Source organism: Anomaloglossus baeobatrachus, chromosome 7, assembly GCF_048569485.1.
Source record: "Anomaloglossus baeobatrachus isolate aAnoBae1 chromosome 7, aAnoBae1.hap1, whole genome shotgun sequence".
NCBI classification, from domain to species: domain Eukaryota; kingdom Metazoa; phylum Chordata; class Amphibia; order Anura; family Aromobatidae; genus Anomaloglossus; species Anomaloglossus baeobatrachus.
In genome coordinates this window covers 57,833,688-57,852,592 of record NC_134359.1, presented here as the reverse complement: position 1 = coordinate 57,852,592, position 18,905 = coordinate 57,833,688, and the positions used below count along the sequence as shown (strand labels likewise).

Below are 18,905 nucleotides of genomic sequence, written 5' to 3'. Positions count from 1 at the left end.
TGCCTACAGTAAGGCATGGTGGTGGGAGTGTCATAGTTTGGGGCTGCATGAGTGCTGCCGGTTGTGGTGATCTACAGGTCATTCAGGGAACCATGAATGGAGAAATGTTTTCCCCACACTATAGCTTCTCATACAGCCAGATCAGATCTACTTTGCACTGACGAAGGACAATCATCCTGAAACACCATGTCTGCAAATTGAGGTTCTGATCTGGCATAAATCCTAAGTCATATGAAAAGGCTTGTTAAAGGGCCACTTTTGACTTTAAAGATTGCTACTTCCAATAAGTTGCACTAGAGTTAGTCTCTTTCCTCCCTGAAGAGAAAATTTGAATATTTACAGAAGAGCATTGCAGCTATAAGACTCCTCACCACTGACAGCCAGATTAGTTTGTCGGTCTCCGCAAGGAGCAATGTTTTCTCCTTAGAACATGTACATGTACTGTGACATTCTTAAGCAGAGCATGATCCCCTCCCTTTGTATCCCAACATTACAATCCCAAACACATCTTCAAAACCACCACTGCCTTGCTAAAGAAACAGAGGATAAAAGGTGCTGGACTGCCCAAGCATCTCCAGACCTAAACCTTATTGAGCATCTGTGGGGCCTCCTCAAAACAGAAGAACAGGTGGAAGAGCGCAGGATCTTTAACAACCACCAGCTCTGTGATGTCGTCATGAAAGATGGAAAAGGATTCAGCGGCTCCCGAGACGCTCTAGTGAGCTCCATGCCCAAGAGAGTTCAGGCAGTGCTTGAAAATAATAGTGGCCTAACAAAATATAAACATGTTGGGTACAATTTGGCCATTTTTACTTAGGGGGTATACTCACTCTTGTTGCCAGCAGTTTAGACATTAAAGGCTGTCTGTTGAGTTATTTAGAGCAGGGTTCCCCAACTCCAGTCCTCAAGACCCACCAACAGTGCATGTTTTCAGGACTTCCTTAGCATTGCACTGCTGTAAAAACCAGCACCTGGGCAGGTAATTACTTATCACCTGTGCAATACTAAGGAAATCCCAAAAACCTGCACTGTTGGTGGGACTTGAGGACTGGAGTTGGGGAACACTGATTTAGAGGACACCAAATTTAAACTTATGTACAAGCTGCACACTTGTCAGATCTTCAGTATATATACAAAAATATATATATTATAATATATACACACACACACATTATATATTATATATATATATATATATATATATATATATATACACACATATATATATATATATACACATACATACATACATATATATATATATATATATATATATATATATATATATATATATATATATATATATATATATATATATATATATATAAAAAGTGTTATATATTGTATATATTTGTTGTGGCCATCATCCCTAGATTAAGCGCCATCACTGGTAATAAACCCTAAATAAATAAAAAATAGTTTAATAGTTTATTAAAATAAACTTTTTAAAACTCTGAAATGTACGGCTCCCTAGTTATTCCTTCTGGGGGGAAAAAAAAATTAATAAATTGACAACTGGGTTATACTATTCCTCATGTCAAAGGGTTGTTTCTCTATGCAGCGAGCATAGATTGGGCCTTTTCGGAGTACGGAGGGACGTGCAACCAATTGGTAACACCCAGTTGTCAATGCATTCAAATTGTCTAGGAATAATATAGAACCAGTACTACATAGAGATTTAAGAAAGAATGCTGCAGAATTCTAATATTATGGGGAATCTGAGTATTCACTGAAACTGACATGTTGGGAGTGGTGAAAGGTGTTCTTTATGATGGAGAGTTCCCTTTGGTGGGCTGAATTAGAAAAAAGGAATTATGGGGGTAAATGTGCAAACGAATTCATACCCATTCGGTCAAGTTAAATGTGTGAAACATATGAAGGCTACGTGCAAAGAGACCTTTTCCGCATGCAAATTACATACTCCGTGGGTTCAGCTGATATGCATCTTTCGGGAATGGATGTGTTATTGCAGTCCATTTATCGCTCATCATACAAGGGGGCAAGTTGTCCCAATCAGGGGAAAAATGCAATATTTTTCATTAAAATTTGCAATAACGGAAATGGTTTTCCAAGTGAAAAATCATTAAGACGAACATTTGTGTGTTCACAATAGCAGATTAATCAGTAATGACTTTAAAGCGAGTTATGGATCCGTTACGTCTGATGGTAGAAATTTCCATCAGTAAATTTAGAGATATGCACACAACTATGATTTGTAATGACCTCTCTCGTCTGGTTAACAATTATATGTTCATGCGCACCAGTGAATGTCTACCATAATGTTTATTTAATTTTAATAGGTTGAAAACAACTATGCTGAATAGTTTCTTAATGGTTTGAGCTTTTTATCCGGCTAGAGCTCTAAATTCTCTGCATAAACATACATGTAGAAAAAAAAAAAAACAAAAAAAAAACAAACTCTGTACCTGCGGTCTCCACTAGAGGGAGCAGAGGAGCTTAGTGTACACTGTCTACACATTGCACTTCTGAGCTCCACCTAGTGGTGACTGCAGACAGCCAGAAGTGTATGTGTTAATCAAATGGCATTACAGAAAAACAGAGGACAAAAAAACTGGACATAAATTGGTATCCTGAGGATTTTAAGCCCACAACTCAAGTTATTTTCTGCTGCAGTGCTTTTACCCCCCCCCCCGCAGTGTGGGAGTGAAAGTTGGTAAAATCTCATCCACTTTGCGGCTAGAGTAACATACTGCAGATTTTCTGACTGTAAATTTGGATGAAAAATTCCCAGCATGGCAGCTGCATATGAGTATAGACTTAAGGGTATGTTGCCATACATAAAATCTGTTTATTACAGTGATGACATTGTGAATAAGATTTCACAAAATGCCATTCACATACTGCAAAGAACTGACTCCAGAAATCTGCAAAAGGCGAAATCTAAGGAGAAAGTCAACATAGGTTACGGTCACATGTTACAAACAAATTTCCGCTGTGTTGTGGGTCGCAAATCTGCAGACAAAATCTGCATGTGTTTCTTGTGGATTTCTAGGCAGATTTCATTGTATTCTATCTACTAACCATTGAATAGTGTGTACAATATTCACTATGCTCCAGATTTGAAGTCTGCACCGTGCTCCAATTATAGTGCAAATTGTTTTTCTGCAACGTGTGACTGAAATGTAAAATAATCCATTTGCTTGTAACGTAAATTGCTGCAAATTTGCGGTCCAAAACCAGCAAAGTGTGAACCCAGCCATAAGCAGCTGGCTTGAAAACATGCAATGTGGAAATTTAAGATGCAGATGCTGCAAAGGGCAAAATGTGCATTATGCAACAGTAAGTGGGAACATTCTATAAGGATATGCAGAGCTGCTCCAAAATCTACATGAAAACCCTCACAAAAAATGCTTTGAATACTATTACTAAAATGTGATTGCTGTGCACATATGTTCCATTTTATGTCACTTCTTTTAACCACTACAGGCTTCAAAAGTCAGAAAAACATAAAAACATGGCTGGGGAACATCCTGCCAGCGGGCCTCATGCAATGACCTGTTCTGTGGACCCTGAGCAGATTTCCGGGGACCACACTGTTCGGTCCAGCAGCTGCACTTTGCTGCCCTTTATACTCCCACTTGTACGGCAAGCACATGCACAGAGCTTTCACTACTGAACACTGCATGCGCATGCATTGAAGGATTACGGCCTCCCTCTGACCAGTGACTGCGTAAGGACATACTTTCTGGCAGAGTAAGTGCGTAATGTGCTCCCATACCGCAGATGAAGACAGCAGTAGCAGCCCCCAGCATCAGCCTCCCCACTGATGGAAAATCTCCCCAGTCCTCTCCAGTGATTTTTGTGCCCCCAGCATCTCCCATGTGGTGTATATCCCACTGCTGCAGCGTCTCCTATGTGGTGTATATACAGCAGTCCTATCGTCTCCTATGTGATGTATATACAGCAGTCTCATTGCATCCAATGTCATGTATATACAGCAGTCCCATCGTCTATGTGATGTATATACAACAGTCCCATCGTCTCCTATGTGATGTATATAGAGCAGTCCCATCAGCTCCTATGTGATGTATATACAGCAGTTCCATCGTATCCTGTGATGTATATATAGGAGTCCCATCATCTATGTGATGTAAAGACAGCAGTCTCAGTCTCCTACGTGATGTATATACAGCAGTCCCATCGTCTCATACGTGATGTATATACAGCAGTCCCATCGTCTCCTACGTGATGTATATACAGCAGTCCCATCAGCTCCTATGTGATGTATATACAGCAGTCCCATCAGCTCCTATGTGATGTATATACAGCAGTCCCATCAGCTCCTATGTGATGTATATACAGCAGTCCCATCGTATCCTGTGATGTATATACAGGAGTCCCATCATCTCCTATATGATGTATATATCGCAGTACCAGCATCGCCTATGTGGTGTACAGAGACAAGCAAAAGGATAACAATGTTTTTAACTTTTGATATGAGGCTCTATAGCTCACCATCCACTACAGCTTTGAATAAGAGACTACCTTCATTTTACAAACAATCTTGGCTATTTCATACATAAATTTGACTTGCAGGTATTTAGTATATGATTAGTTATGCAGACTCTTGTGACCATACTTTAAAAGAATATTTTATTTTAATCTGTACCACTGAAAATATGTGTAGATGATCTAGAACGGTATATAAACCCACAAATATAGTCCGTCTAGCTCTAGCATGATGTTCCATCTACAGTACTTCTTCCAAGTGTGAGAAATCTTTAATAGCCGATAACAGGGGGAAAGAAAAAATAAAAACAACTCAAACTGGTAAAACGAGTAATTATTCCATGATCTGTCTCTGAGATCGGATAGTACAAAAATGTATGTCACGGATTTGTAATGCATTTATGCATGACCATTTTCTCCTACCTTTTAAAATGATGTATTCCCCCTCCAGTTATTTTTCATTCATTTACAGCTGGTAAAGTGCAGTGCATAATAAAAAACATAAAACAAAAGGGAAGAAAAAAAAAAAAAAAAAAAAAAAAAAAAACTTTGCCTGAACTTCCAAGCTGTTAAGACCCTGGATGTCACGTCAATGGATCAATGAATATTCATTGCCGTCTCCTAAGTGGTTAACTCCATGCTTTTCCTGACAGGAGAGCTAAGGTTACACACGGTATAGTAAAAAATGGCAGAAAAGTAGCGGTTGCCTTAAGCGATGACAAACCTCTTGTCAATAGATGCTAAAGCCTCGTCTAATGAACCGGTGAATTTTTACTTGGAGATAACATCAAAATTGTGATGTATTTTGGTGAGATGGAAAGAAAAACAGCTCTGGAAATTAGGCTGCAGCCGGCAATAACACTATAGAGTAAAATTCCAGTTGTCTGAATAATCTTTTGCCGCGGAGCAGGTTAATCAAAGTTAAATCATCTGTGAAATGGGTGCCTTTTGTTAAGCTCAAGGTGTCTTCGTATCACAGATTTTCGAGCAGGATTTCATTTAAGATTTTGGGCATGCCCCATGAAGGAGGGAATCGGCGGAGACAGCCAGGCGCGTAAGCGAGGGCTTTAAAATATGTATATTTACCGTGTCTTGCATGTCAAAAATAAAATTTGCATGCTGGCATTCCCAGTGATAACTTGATCTTTATGCGTGTTGAGTGCAGCCGCTTTACATGTTCGGAGTCGGAATTTTGATTAATTCTGTAAAACAAAAGCTTAATGGGAAAATTGAGCTCAATTAACAAGAGCCTTCTATTAAAATAAGAAATGACGGGAAATGAAGGGATACAAAGATAATGTCATTTAGAGGAGCTAATGGGTTATCACAGGGATGCCTGTGGTACGTAAGGAATGTGATAAAAGTAACAGGCCCATCCCTCCCCAATGATGGAGGACCCTTGGTAATCTAAGAATGTAATAAAGAGCCCCCATCACATAATTTAAACAGCAATCCACCCTAGTCACGTGTCAGGACGGGCTGCATTCTAAGGCTAGGTTCACATTTCCATTAAAATGTATCAGTCACAATCCGCGGCTCTCGTAAACAACGGCATCCGTTTAGCGGATTCCGTTGTATCCCATAGATTTGTATTAGTGGCGGATTGCGACTGATGACCTTGCGTTGCATCCGCTGCGCTGCGGTCAGTCGTTTTTTGACTGACCGCCGGGCGGGAGCAACGCAGAATGCAACGTTTTTCTGGCCGTCAAAATTAACACGCCGCGCAGGAATCCATCGCCATGCGTCAAGCTTGTAATGTTGGTCTATGGTGCTGGATTCCGTCGTAATCCGTCTTACAACGGAATCCAGCGCTGGATTCAGTTATGCTCTACTGAGCATGCCCAGCATGTTTGTCACACCCACAGGGCTGTCCCAAACACAAACGGATCATGACTGATCCGTCAAAAAAACGGACTCATAACGAATGTATCGGACGCGACAGATCAGTTTTTTCACAGGATTCCTGTGAAAGGAATCCTGTGAAAAACACATCCGTTGCGCCATTTGACATCTAAAAAACAACTGATCCGTTGCTGACGGATTTAAAACAACGGAAATGTGAACCTAGCCTAAGAAAGACAGCTCCCAGAACCAGTGTCTCAACTGTCAGAGGAGCTTGAAGTAAGCACACAGACCTCAGTAAGCCAGGAAAGACTGAGATAGGAAAATAAACACTGTATTTTTCGTTTTATAAAGACGCACCCCAGATTTAAAAAAGAGGAAAATGGAAAAAAATAATAATTAAAATGTGGGTCCGTCTTATAATCCTAGAGCGTCTTATATTAGCTCACCGGGGAGGGGTGGCGGAGCGGCTCAGGAGGGTCACAGGAGGCAGGTTCGGCAATGCTGTGGGCTTGGAGGAGGGGGTGTCGCGGCTCAGGCAGGTCACTGTGTGGAGGGTCAGCGATGCTGCAGGCTTGGAGAGACTGTTGGGGCTCAGGAGGGTTAGTGATACTGCGGGCTCAAGGGTATCGCAGTGGCGGCATTGATCTGCCGATGCACTGCGTGCTCCATTGAACTATTGGAACTACATGGCATCTGAGATCTAGAACTAATAAGAGCTTTGCAAATTAGCTTTATTGAAATAGTTGCGGGCCACTTGCTATATGTGTGCAAAAGTCATAAAGGTGAATATTCCATAAAAAGTTCCTACCCTGACCAAATTTGTTTTGGTAATCATGAAACTTGATTACGAAGTTATCTGCTAACCATCGGATAAGGTATAATCTGGTGATCGCTGGAGGTCTAATGAATAGAACCCCAACTATTTATAGCTTGGGGTCTCTGGAACCCGTGAATCAGGCTACACAAAAGCCCATCATGAAGTGAGAAGAGGTGAACAAGCTCAATCTCCAGTCCCACCCAATGTTTTTGGGACTGGCAGACATCGAAGAGGGCTGTACTTAGCATTTTCTGGCAAGTGAATGAATGAATGAAGTGAAGGTTGTGCATGCACAATACGGGGGACTGCAGTGCCCGATTACCAGATCCACAATCTCAAAGATAACTTGATGATCATTTCGACTCCAAACGATCATCAAGTTATCTACTGTCCAATGAGTAGGGAAAAATTTGCTATTTTGGAAATAAACCCTTAACCCTAGAACGCATACCTGGGGACTTTCAGGCCTGCTAGGTTACTTGTTTTCTATTGTAGATTTCTATGGTTGCGCATTCTAGGGTTACGTTGCTCATAGACATTCGCTGTTAGTCAATAAACTAAACATCCACAATTAAAAAGGAGGACTTACAAAAAGGCACATAGGTAGCACCAGAGGTCTCATTGTGGTCACTGATGTAGGGATTAAACATTGGATCTAGGACTGGAACTTAAAAACCAAGCTGTTAAAAGGAATGGATTTTTAACTCCAAAATTCAACTATCAACCAATTCCATTCAAAATTAGAGAAAGTTTTTTAAATCCAATTGTCATTTAATAAACAAACATGAAAAACGAAAATTTTAGTGTTACTTTACGCGTTGCGACATTGCTAGCATCGGCTAGCGATGCCGAGCGCGATAGTACCCGCCCGCGTCGCACATGCGATATGTGGTGATTGCTGCCGTAGCGAACATTACCGCTATGGCAGCTTCACACGCACATACCTGCTCGGCGACGTCGCTGTGACCACCCAACAATCCCTCCTTCAAGGGGGAGGTGCGTTTGGCGTCACATCGACGTCACTAATCGGCCGGTCAATAGAAGCGGAGGTTTCGGAAATGAGCGGGACATAACATCCCGCCCACATTCTCCCTTCCGCATTGCCGTCGGGACGCAGGTAAGGAGATGTTTGTCGCTCCTGCAGGTTCACACACAACGATGTGTGGAGCTGCAGGAACGACAAACAACATCGTACCTGCGGTCGACCTGACATTATGAAAATGTCCGACGTTACACAGATCACCGATTTTCGATGCTTTTGGCGATCAGTTATCGGCGCATCTAAGATTTACACGTTGCGAGGTCGTTACCGGTGCTGGATGTGCGTCACTAACGACGTGACCCCAACGATATTCCGGATGCGATGTTGCAGTGTGTAAAGTACCCCTAAGAGGAGGATATTTGGTACAATTTTTTCCACCATAACAGATAATCAAGAAGGATATTGTGTCGTAAAGTGTAAATTAAAAAAAAAACTAAAAACAATATTAGAAATTTTCAATCAATTTCAAGGCAGATTACACAAACTAGTGGTTTCATTAAAGACAACCGTTTAGCCTTTATTAAGACGTTAAAAAGGCAAAAATTTGTTGTGATCATCAGCTAATGAACGCAGGTTAGTGCAGTAATATACCTGTCAGTGATGGGAGGTAATGCAAAGTGTGAACAGCAGAGCAAATCCCTGGCTGTACATGACACTGGAGCCAGGGTCCCCACTGTGCCTCCTCAGGGGGCTCTGTGAGCTACTTGGGCATCATTTACACAAGTTACTATTATCAGGGCCGCCTTACTCCATTATTTAACACAGAACGCCTGGTGTGTGTTCACATGTGAACAAAATGCAGAAAGCAAGTGTTATGAAAGAAAAAATATTTTTTTTTATTTTTTTTTTTTAAAGAAATTCTAATTACTTGTCACAGTAAAGAACCGCAGATTTTTGGGACATAATATAATTATAATACATGCACCACTTAGCATGTAGGTGACATTCTTTTCCACAAAGGGTAGAAAACGAGAACTATGGGGGACATTTATTACTAGTGTTCCTAGTGCCAGTCTTACATGAAAAAATGAACAAGAGTAAAATACACAGTGATCACACAGTGATGTGACAGCACAAGGAACATGTCAATACAGGGATGAGGCACCCAGTGAGGTCACAGTACAGGGCTGAGGCACCCAGTGAGGTCACAGTACAGGGCTGACGCACCCAGTGAGGTCACAGTACAGGGCTGACGCACCCAGTGAGGTCACAGTACAGGGCTGACGCACCCAGTGAGGTCACAGTACAGGGCTGACGCACCCAGTGAGGTCACAGTACAGGGCTGACGCACCCAGTGAGGTCACAGTACAGGGCTGACGCACACAATGGGGTCACAGTAAAGGGGTGACGCACCCAATGAGGTCACAGTACAGGGGTGACGCACCCAATTAGGTCACAGTACAGGGGTGACGCACCCAATGAGGTCACAGTACAGGGGTGACGCACCCAATGAGGTCACAGTACAGGGGTGACGCACCCAATGAGGTCACAGTACAGGGGTGACGCACCCAATGAGGTCACAGTACAGGGGTGACGCACCCAATGAGGTCACAGTAAAGGGGTGACTCACCCAATGAGGTCACAGTAAAGGGGTGACTCACCCAATGAGGTCACAGTAAAGGGGTGACTCACCCAATTAGTTCACAGTAAAGGGGTGAGTGACTCACCCAATGAGGTCACAGTAAAGGGGTGACTCACCCAATGAGGTCACAGTACAGGGCTGATGCACCCAATGAGGTCACAGTACAGGGCTGATGCACCCAATGAGGTCACAGTACAGGGCTGATGCACCCAATAAGGTCACGGTATAGGAATAATACACACAGTGAGGTCAGAGTGCAGGGATAATACACACAGTGATGTCACAGTACAGGGATAATACACAGTGATGTCACAGTACAGGGATAATACACAGTGATGTCACAGTACAGGGATAATACACAGTGATGTCACAGTACAGGGATAACACACACACAGTGATGTCACAGTACAGGGATAACACACACAGTGATGTCACAGTACAGGGGTAATACACACAGTGAGGTCACAGTACAGGGATAACACACAGTGATGTCACAGTACAGGGGTAATACACACAGTGAGGTCACAGTACAGGAATAATACACAGTGATGTCACAGTACAGGGATAATACACAGTGATGTCACAGTACAGGAATAATACACAGTGATGTCACAGTACAGGGATAATACACACAGCAATGTCACAGTACAGGGATAATACACACAGTGATGTCACAGTACAGGGGTAATACACACAGTGAGGTCACAGTACAGGGATAACACACACAGTGATGTCACAGTACAGGGGTAATACACACAGTGAGGTCACAGTACAGGAATAATACACAGTGATGTCACAGTACAGGGATAATACACAGTGATGTCACAGTACAGGAATAATACACAGTGATGTCACAGTACAGGGATAATACACAGTGATGTCACAGTACAGGGATAATACACACAGTGATGTCACAATCTAGCAATAATTCAGCATGATAATTTACATAATGATCTCAAAGAATAACAAACTTCACGGGCCTCTTATTCAGTCATTCCACTAAAGGCCATTAGCCTCCGAAGCCTTCAATAGCCAATATGCTGCACTCAGTATAGATACAGGTCTGTTACCATTTATTTCACTGAGCTTCCATATCCATCAGTATGTGCCAATATGCTGTATATCTATCTATTGGCACATGTGTAGGGATTTATTAGGATGCTGGGGAACATTACAGATATATTTATCCTATAGAATAAAAAGACAAAATGTACGTAGACCCCAATATATAGGGAGGCTAAGCCCGACGTCCATCTCTATGTATGATTGGCAGATCGAGAGCATGGAAGGAATATTTCAGGCCTCGGTTATTGTTCTTGCCCCAATCTGTTTCTGAAGATCTATGAAAGCCCGAACCAAAGTCCCAGCGACTCTGAATCTCCTGTGAATGGCACGTGGCGTGCTGCTTTTATCTCCTCGATATTGTGTGTTCTTCCTACAGTATCAGGATTTTACTGGTAACTGTGAATCATTTCTGATTCCCCCAGGGAGCCGAGCATTATATAAATAAACATTATTATTATGACGCTCAGACAGGGAATAAATAAGGGATTTTGTGACCATCTCTACACCGGCGTTCGCAGCTGCGGTGTAACCCCGCGGCAGACTTATGTGTGCGCTATGAAGGATACACATTTTTTCCCCTTTTTTTATAGCGCTTGGACTAATCTCGACCATTGGAGCTGATTACCGTCAGGACGATTTCAGGTGTCTGTCAATCTGTTATTTACAGATTCATCTAAGAATAAAAAGGGAAGAAAAGAAAAAAAGGCCGCTCATTTATTTCAGTGGAGGCGCTTTCTTCAGCGCTGTTTCTTAAGAGCTGTCTCTGAACCCTGGCATCCGATCATTTCATCTCTTCAAAACTTAACAGCTTTTAAAGCAAATGAATACATACATATATAATGTGTGGCTCCTGTCACATGTTCTCTTACAGCCTGGTTTCCTATATCCTGCGGAGCGGTATATACCTGTCTTTAAGTACAAAGCTTATCCCCCCAAAACTCAACAAAACAGAAGTACATTAAAAAGGAGCTATTAATTATTATAAATAATAATTATATATTATTAATTGTGCTCAAAACTTTACACACCCGGGCAGATTTTTGCTTTCTAGGCCTTTTTTCAGAGAATATGAAATTTTTTTCCCACTCATGGTTAGTGGTCGGGTGAAGCCGTTTATTATCAAACTACTGTGTTTTCTCTTTTTAAATCATAATGACAACCAAAAACATCCAAATGACCCTGATCAAAAAGTTCACATACCCCAGTTCTTAATACCTTGTATTGCCCCCTCGAACATCAATGACAGCTTGAAGTCTTTTGTGGTAGTTGTGGATGAGGCTCTTTATTTTCTCAGATGGTAAAGCTGCCCATTCTTCTTGGTCAGATGGTAAAGCTGCCCAATCTTCTTGGTCAGATGGTAAAGCTGCCTATTCTTCTTGGTCAGAGGGTAAAGCTGCCCATTCTTCTTGGCAAAAAGCCTCCAGTTCCTGTAAATTCCTGGGCTTTATTGCATGAACTGTGCGCTTGAGTTCTCCTCAGAGTGGCTCAATGATATTGAGGTCAGGAGACTGAGATGGCCACTCCAGAACCTTCACTTTGTTCTGTTGTAGCCAATGACAGGTCAACTTAAGGCTACTTTACACACTGCGATATCGGTCCCGATATCGCTAGTGTGGGTACCCGCCCCCATCTGTTGCACGACACGGGCAAATCGCTGCCCGTGCCGCACAACAGCCGTCACACATACATACCTGTCCGGCGACGTCGCTGTGACGGGCGAACCGCCTCCTTTCTAAGGTGGCGGTCCGTGCGGCGTCACAGCGACGTCACTGAACCGCCGCCCAATAGCAGCGGAGGGGCGGAGCTGAGCGGGACGTAACATCCCGCCCACCTCCTTCCTTCCTCATAGCGGCCGGGAGGCAGGTAAGGGGAGCTTCCTCGTTCCTGCGGCGTCACACGCAGCGATGTGTGCTGCCGCAGGAACGAGGAACAACCTCGTTACTGCTGCAGTAACGAGATTTGAGAATGAACCCCCATGTCGCCGATTAGCGATTTTGCACGTTTTTGCAACGATGCAAAATCGCTTATCGGTGTCACACGCAACGGCATCGCTAATGCGGCCGGATGTGCGTCACGAATTCCGTGACCCCAACGACTCCGCATTAGCGATGTCGCAGCGTGTAAAGCCCGCTTTAGTCTTGTGTTTTGGATTGTTGTCATGTTGGAACGTCCAAGTACATCCCATGCGCAGCTTCCGGGATGATGACTGGAAATTTGCCTCCAGTATTTGCTGATAATATTCTGTATTCATCTGTCCTTAACTTTGACTAAGTTTCCTGTGCCTTTGTAGCGCACACATATCCACATCATAAGCGATCCACCTCCATGCTTTACAGTAGGAATGGTGTTCCTTTCATCATAGGCCTTGTTGACACCTCTCCAAATGTAACTTTTATGGTTGTAGTCAAAAAGTTAAATTTTGGTTTCATCACTCCAAATTTCCTTGTTCTAGAAGTTTGGAGGCTTGTTTCAATGCCGTTTGGCGTATTGTAGGGGGAGATAATTTGTGGCATTAGCGCAGTAATGGCTTTCTTCTGGCGATTTGACCATGCAGATGATTTTTCTTCAAGTGCCTCTTTATTGTGCATCTTGAAACTGCCACACCGCTAGTTTTCAGTGAGTCCTGTATTTCAGCTGATGTTATTTGTGGGTTTTTCTTTGCATCCCAAACAACTGTCCTGGCAGTTGTGGCCAAAATTTTTGTTGGTCTAACTGATCGTGGTTTGGTTTTTCCAGAGCCCCTGATTTTCCACTTGTTAATCAGAATCTGAACACTGCTGACTGGCATTATCAATTCCTAGGATATCTTTTTGCATCCCTTTCCTGTTTTATACAGTTCAACTATCTTTTCCTGTAGATCAGTTGACAATTCTTTTGCCTTCCCCATGACTCCAGAAACGTCAGTGGCTGGCTGAAAGATGCAAGAGTCCGTCTGGATCCCAGAAACTCACTCCGCTTTTTTGCACACACACTGATTACAAGCAAACAGGTCACAGGTGAGGACCTTTATTAGCCATTCAAATCCATTTGTGTCAACTTCTGTGCATGTTATCAGGCCAAAATCACCAGGGTATGTGAAATTTTGATCAGGGTGATTTGGATGTTTAAGGTTAACGATCACGCCCCTGTGCCTAAAGAGGTATAACCCTCTCTCCCCTATGTATAAATTTAGTCTAGCCAAACAGACATGATCATCAACTAATCTCTGTGGGAGTCTTTTTGGATGACCATGCCCCCTTGGGCTAAATTGACATTTATAGGTATAAAAAAACAAAACAAAAAAAACAAAAACGTCATGAACAGAGGAGCAGGAACAAAATAAAAACACTGCCAGATTCAGGACAATGAGTGAATATCCTATCAAATTATTAGCTGCACTCAGATGCTAGGTATACAGACATTAGAAACTTGGCAAGCATTATAAAAAATTTTGGTGTACAAATCACTTGGTGTATAAAAAAAGGCCAGTTTTATGTAAGCCCAGCAAACAGCGTCAAGACGTATCTCGTATATCAACATACGACTTGATGCTGGCTGCTAGGCTTGCACAAAACAGGCCTCTTTTTATATGCTACGTGTTGAATTTTTGTAATTTTCTTCCATAGTAGTAATGCATATCCAAGTTCCCATATCCAATGTCTGTATTACCTTAGCGTCTCAGAGTGCAGCTGTTTGATAGTGTATTTTCGGTTCATTATGTACCTGTTCTCACTTGTCTGTTAGACCCGCAACACACATCCATATTTTTTGTACGTGTGCGGTACGTATTTGCACGTACCGGAGACACGTACACACGGAGACCCATGTTATTCAATGGTAGATGGCGCGCACACACACGTAAAATCACACGGAACGTGTGTCCGTGTCGTAAGTACGTGTGCGCTTTTCTACACGGACGACATGTCCGTTTTTGGCCGGCAGCACGCAGGCACTGACCCGCTTTAGTCTATTGGTCCGTGCCTGCACGGACCGCACACGGAGTATGTCCGTGTTCAGCACGTATCGTCCGTGTCCGTTTTTCATCACGAAATCTGAAACACTTGTTTCCAATCTATCAGGACAATTGAAAGCAAACAACAACACCAGGATCTCATGATGAATGTAACAACGTGAATTGGGTAAGAATGCGGGCCTTTAAAAACGAACGGCACACGGACAGCACACATACGTATTTTATGTCAATACGGACATTCCACACGCACACACGGCTCGCATACGCCATCTCACGGATGCCATACGTACCGGAGAAACTCCCCTAAAAAACGGAACACGGACCCGAAAAACGGACCGTGAGACACGTACGTTTTTTTTGCGGAAGTGTGTTTTAGGCCTTAGGAAGTGCAGTCAATTTTCTTATAATGAATGAATACCCATCATACCGGTATTGTTTGACTTTGTCTCAGGGCACACAGGTCATCATTGTGGTCAGTGATTGGCTACTGTGGTCATATTTCAATCTGTAAACCATCACCTTGAGACGGTAAATTGCCATTGGTAACAAAATCAGGACTGTGTAGAACTAAACCTAACCCGCCATACCAGCTGCCTATGCAGAATAAGCTGTCGTGTGTGTACATGAGTAGTAACAGTTACTGCCCATTAAAGGACTTGTATCTTGCATTTTTCAGCAGTTTTTCCTTCTGCAGATTCTCTAATTTTCAGTTGTCTCTGAGCTGGTGGGTAGAGACTAGTTGCCATAATGTCTTCCATATGAAGCATACACAGACATGAGGGATTTCTGCTCTCCTGTCTCTGTGTAGCGCATGGTCACAAGTAGCAGCATGGTGGAGCAATGCAGGACAGTACTCCGCAGTACTGAGCAATGCAGCTGTGAATCCAGTTCTGTGGTGAGATAAAACACTTACTAGAAAGCAGCATGATGTTTGTGACAGCGCCTCACCTTCACTCTGCTCCTTCCATTTGTACAGATTTCAATAGACAGTTACAAAATAATCCATTGCTGAGCTGTTAGTCCATTTGACCATGACAGATTTTAGTAATTTTTCTGAGTTCAGGAGAAAAGTCTCAAAAAAAGCAGATTTCTCTAATAAGATATATTACAAAGTTCTCACCTTTGCTTGAACTATTGCTTTATGCGTCACTGACCATTTGAGAATCATAATTTCTGTCCAGCATTTTTCTGCATATTTCCTTTACGTTAGAAAACCTTGTGTACGGGGTTTACTCGACAGTCGCACATAAAACTGCATATAACTCGGTCATTCAGCGTGCCTTATAATTGTGCAATGTCCTAGAGAAGGTAATAAATGGCAAACAGCAGGTGTTTGCTCATATTAAGAAATTATATTAAGTGTGGTCTTCCTGGTGCCATTTGTATCCATCAAAAGAGGCTTTGCGCTAAAGTCTCTTTGGCACTAACGTGGCCACTCTCCGTTAGTGCTGCAGAGGATAAGGAAGAGCATTGTATTTTTCACCTTGACCGCTCCTGCACAGCCTGTGCACCCCTCCCTCATCCAAAAATATGACCATTTTATTTATTATGGATTGCTTATATAGTGCCAACATACCGCAGCACTTCAAAGATTCTCATAACTGTCTCCATTGGACCTCATAATCCAAATTCACTGGTGTGTGTCTATAGAGGTTGCTAAACCTCCAGTGCGACACCTGTGTTAAGTTCTAATGAAGAAGTTGTAGACTTCGAAACGTGTAGACTCAATAAACAGCCATTTTTTATTTTCTTTTTTTAAATCGCATGGTTTATATTTTGATGGCAGCACAGATCAATAGACGCATTTCCCTTTCAATTCATCCTCTGGCTCATGGAGCTCATGTTACTGCAGCAGCCATTGGTTACATGCTCAAGAGTTTTATTTCAAGGTGAGCACATAGGACAACATGATTTTCTTGCATACCCTGGTGGGACCCACGGTGCTCTCCCTTTTCAGCTCTGAATCTACATTCTCCATCAGTATGTCTTTGGAGTGTGAGAGGGAACCAAGGTACCAGGAGGAAACCCAAACAAACACGGGGAGAACATACAAACTCCTTGCAGAGGTTGTTGTTGGTGGGATTTGAACGTAGGACCCCAGCGCTGCAAGACTGCAGTGCTAACCACTGAGCCACCGTGCTAACCACTGAGCCACTGTGCATGCTAAATTGAGAAAAGGGCAGGAGGGAAACTTAAATATTAGATTATTATATCCAGATACATTATATATATATATATATATAACTCTGCATCCCGACAAATTAAAATATCAAAAAGCTAACTTATTTTTGTGTAGTCAATGGAAGATGGGAGACATTATATAGAGTCATTACACATAGGGATCTCTTTCTATATATTATAGAGTTATTACACACAATGGGATCGATTTCACGTGTTTATTTCTGTTAATGTTGATGATTATGGTTACAGCCAATGAAAAACACAAAAGTCATTATCTCAGAAGACTAGAATATTATATAAGATCAACTGAAAAGTAATTTTTAACTCAGAAATGTTGGTGCCTACTGAAAAGTCTGTACAGTAAAGGCCTCAATACTTGGTCGGGGCTCCTTTTGCATTTATTACTGCATCAATGCGGTGATCAGTCTGTGGCACTGCTGAGGTGTTATGGAAGCCCAGGTTGCTTTGATAGCAGCCTTCAGCTCGTCTGCATTGTTGGGTCTGGTGTCTCATCTTTCTTTTGACAATACCCGGTAGATTCTCTATGAGGTTTAGGACTGGGGAGTTTGCTGGTCAATCAAGCACAGTGATATTGTAGTTAGTAAACCACGTATTGGTACTTTTGGCAGTGTGGACAGGTGCCAAGTCCTGCTGGAAAATGACATTTCTATCTCCAAAAAGCTTGCCGGCAGAGGGAAGCATGAAGTGTTCTAAAATTTCCTGGTAGACGGCTGCGCTGACTTTGGTCTTGATAAAACACAGTGGAGCTACACCAGCAGATGACATGGCTCCCCAAACCATCACTGATTGTGGAGACTTCACACCAGACCTCAGCAGCTTGGATTGTGGCCTCTCCACTCTTCATCCAGACTCTGGGACCGCGATTTCCAAATGAAATGCAAAATGTACTTTCATCTGAAAACATCACGTTGGACCACTACGAACAGTCCAGTTCTTTTTCTCCTTGGCCCAGGTAAGACGCTTCTGGCGTTGTCTATTGGTCATGAGTGGCTTGACACAAGGAATACGACAGTTGTAGCCCATGTCCTGGATACGTCTGTGTGTGGTGGCTCTTGAAGCACTGACTCCAGCAGCGTCCACTCCTTGTGAATCTCCCCCAAATGTTTGAATGACCTTTTCTTAACAATCCTATCAAGACTGCGGTTATCCCGGTTGCTTGTGCACCGTTTTCTACCACACTTTTTCCTTCCTCACAACTTTCCATTAATATGATTGTATACAATACTCTGAACAGCCAACTTCTTTAGCAATGACCTTTTGTGGCTTACCCTCCTTGTTGAGTGTGTCAATGACCGCCATCTGGACATGTGTCAAGTCAGCAATCTTCCCCATGATTGTGTAGCCTACTGAACCAGACTAAGGGACCATTTTAAATGCTTAGGAAGCCTTTGCAGATGTTTTGTGGTAATTATTCTAATTTTCTGAGATGATGACTTTTGGGTTTTCATTGGCTGTAAGCCATAATCATCAACATTAACAGAAATAAACACTTGAAAAAGATCACGCTGTGTGTCATGACTCTATATAATATAGTCTCAAATATATAATTCTCAAATTAACTTTGAGACTATTCTAATTTATTGAGATGCACCAGTATATATGCTAATGTTTGAGTCTCCGTGTGGGCATCTACTTCTGCTCCGCCACCTTATACTCCCGCCCCAGGCACTGAACCTTTATGGCCCAATGTCAAATACAGACATTCATGCGATTAAAAAAAAGTAACGAATATCATATCCAAATATTTATAAATGTATTCATAAATATTTACATCTAAAAGAGGTAAAGTAACACATTTACCTTCATTTTCATGGGTGACGACTGGAGTCTGTGTCTCCTTTGTATAGGTTACAGTCTCTCGAGGAGGAAAATCCACTTGTGTAATTTTGGCCATGCCCAACTTCAAGGGACTACGTCTATAGATGTTCAT

At 42.4% G+C, this 18,905-nt stretch overlaps 1 protein-coding gene across 1 annotated transcript in view; it reads right to left on the bottom strand.

The window, feature by feature from the left end:
* Positions 1-18,905, bottom strand: part of DYNC1I2 (dynein cytoplasmic 1 intermediate chain 2) — a 174,205-nt gene that overhangs the window by 98,074 nt on the left and 57,226 nt on the right. The window contains 1 exon segment of the mRNA XM_075317327.1: positions 18,776-18,891. Within this exon segment, the coding sequence (XP_075173442.1) occupies positions 18,776-18,891 (116 nt within the window).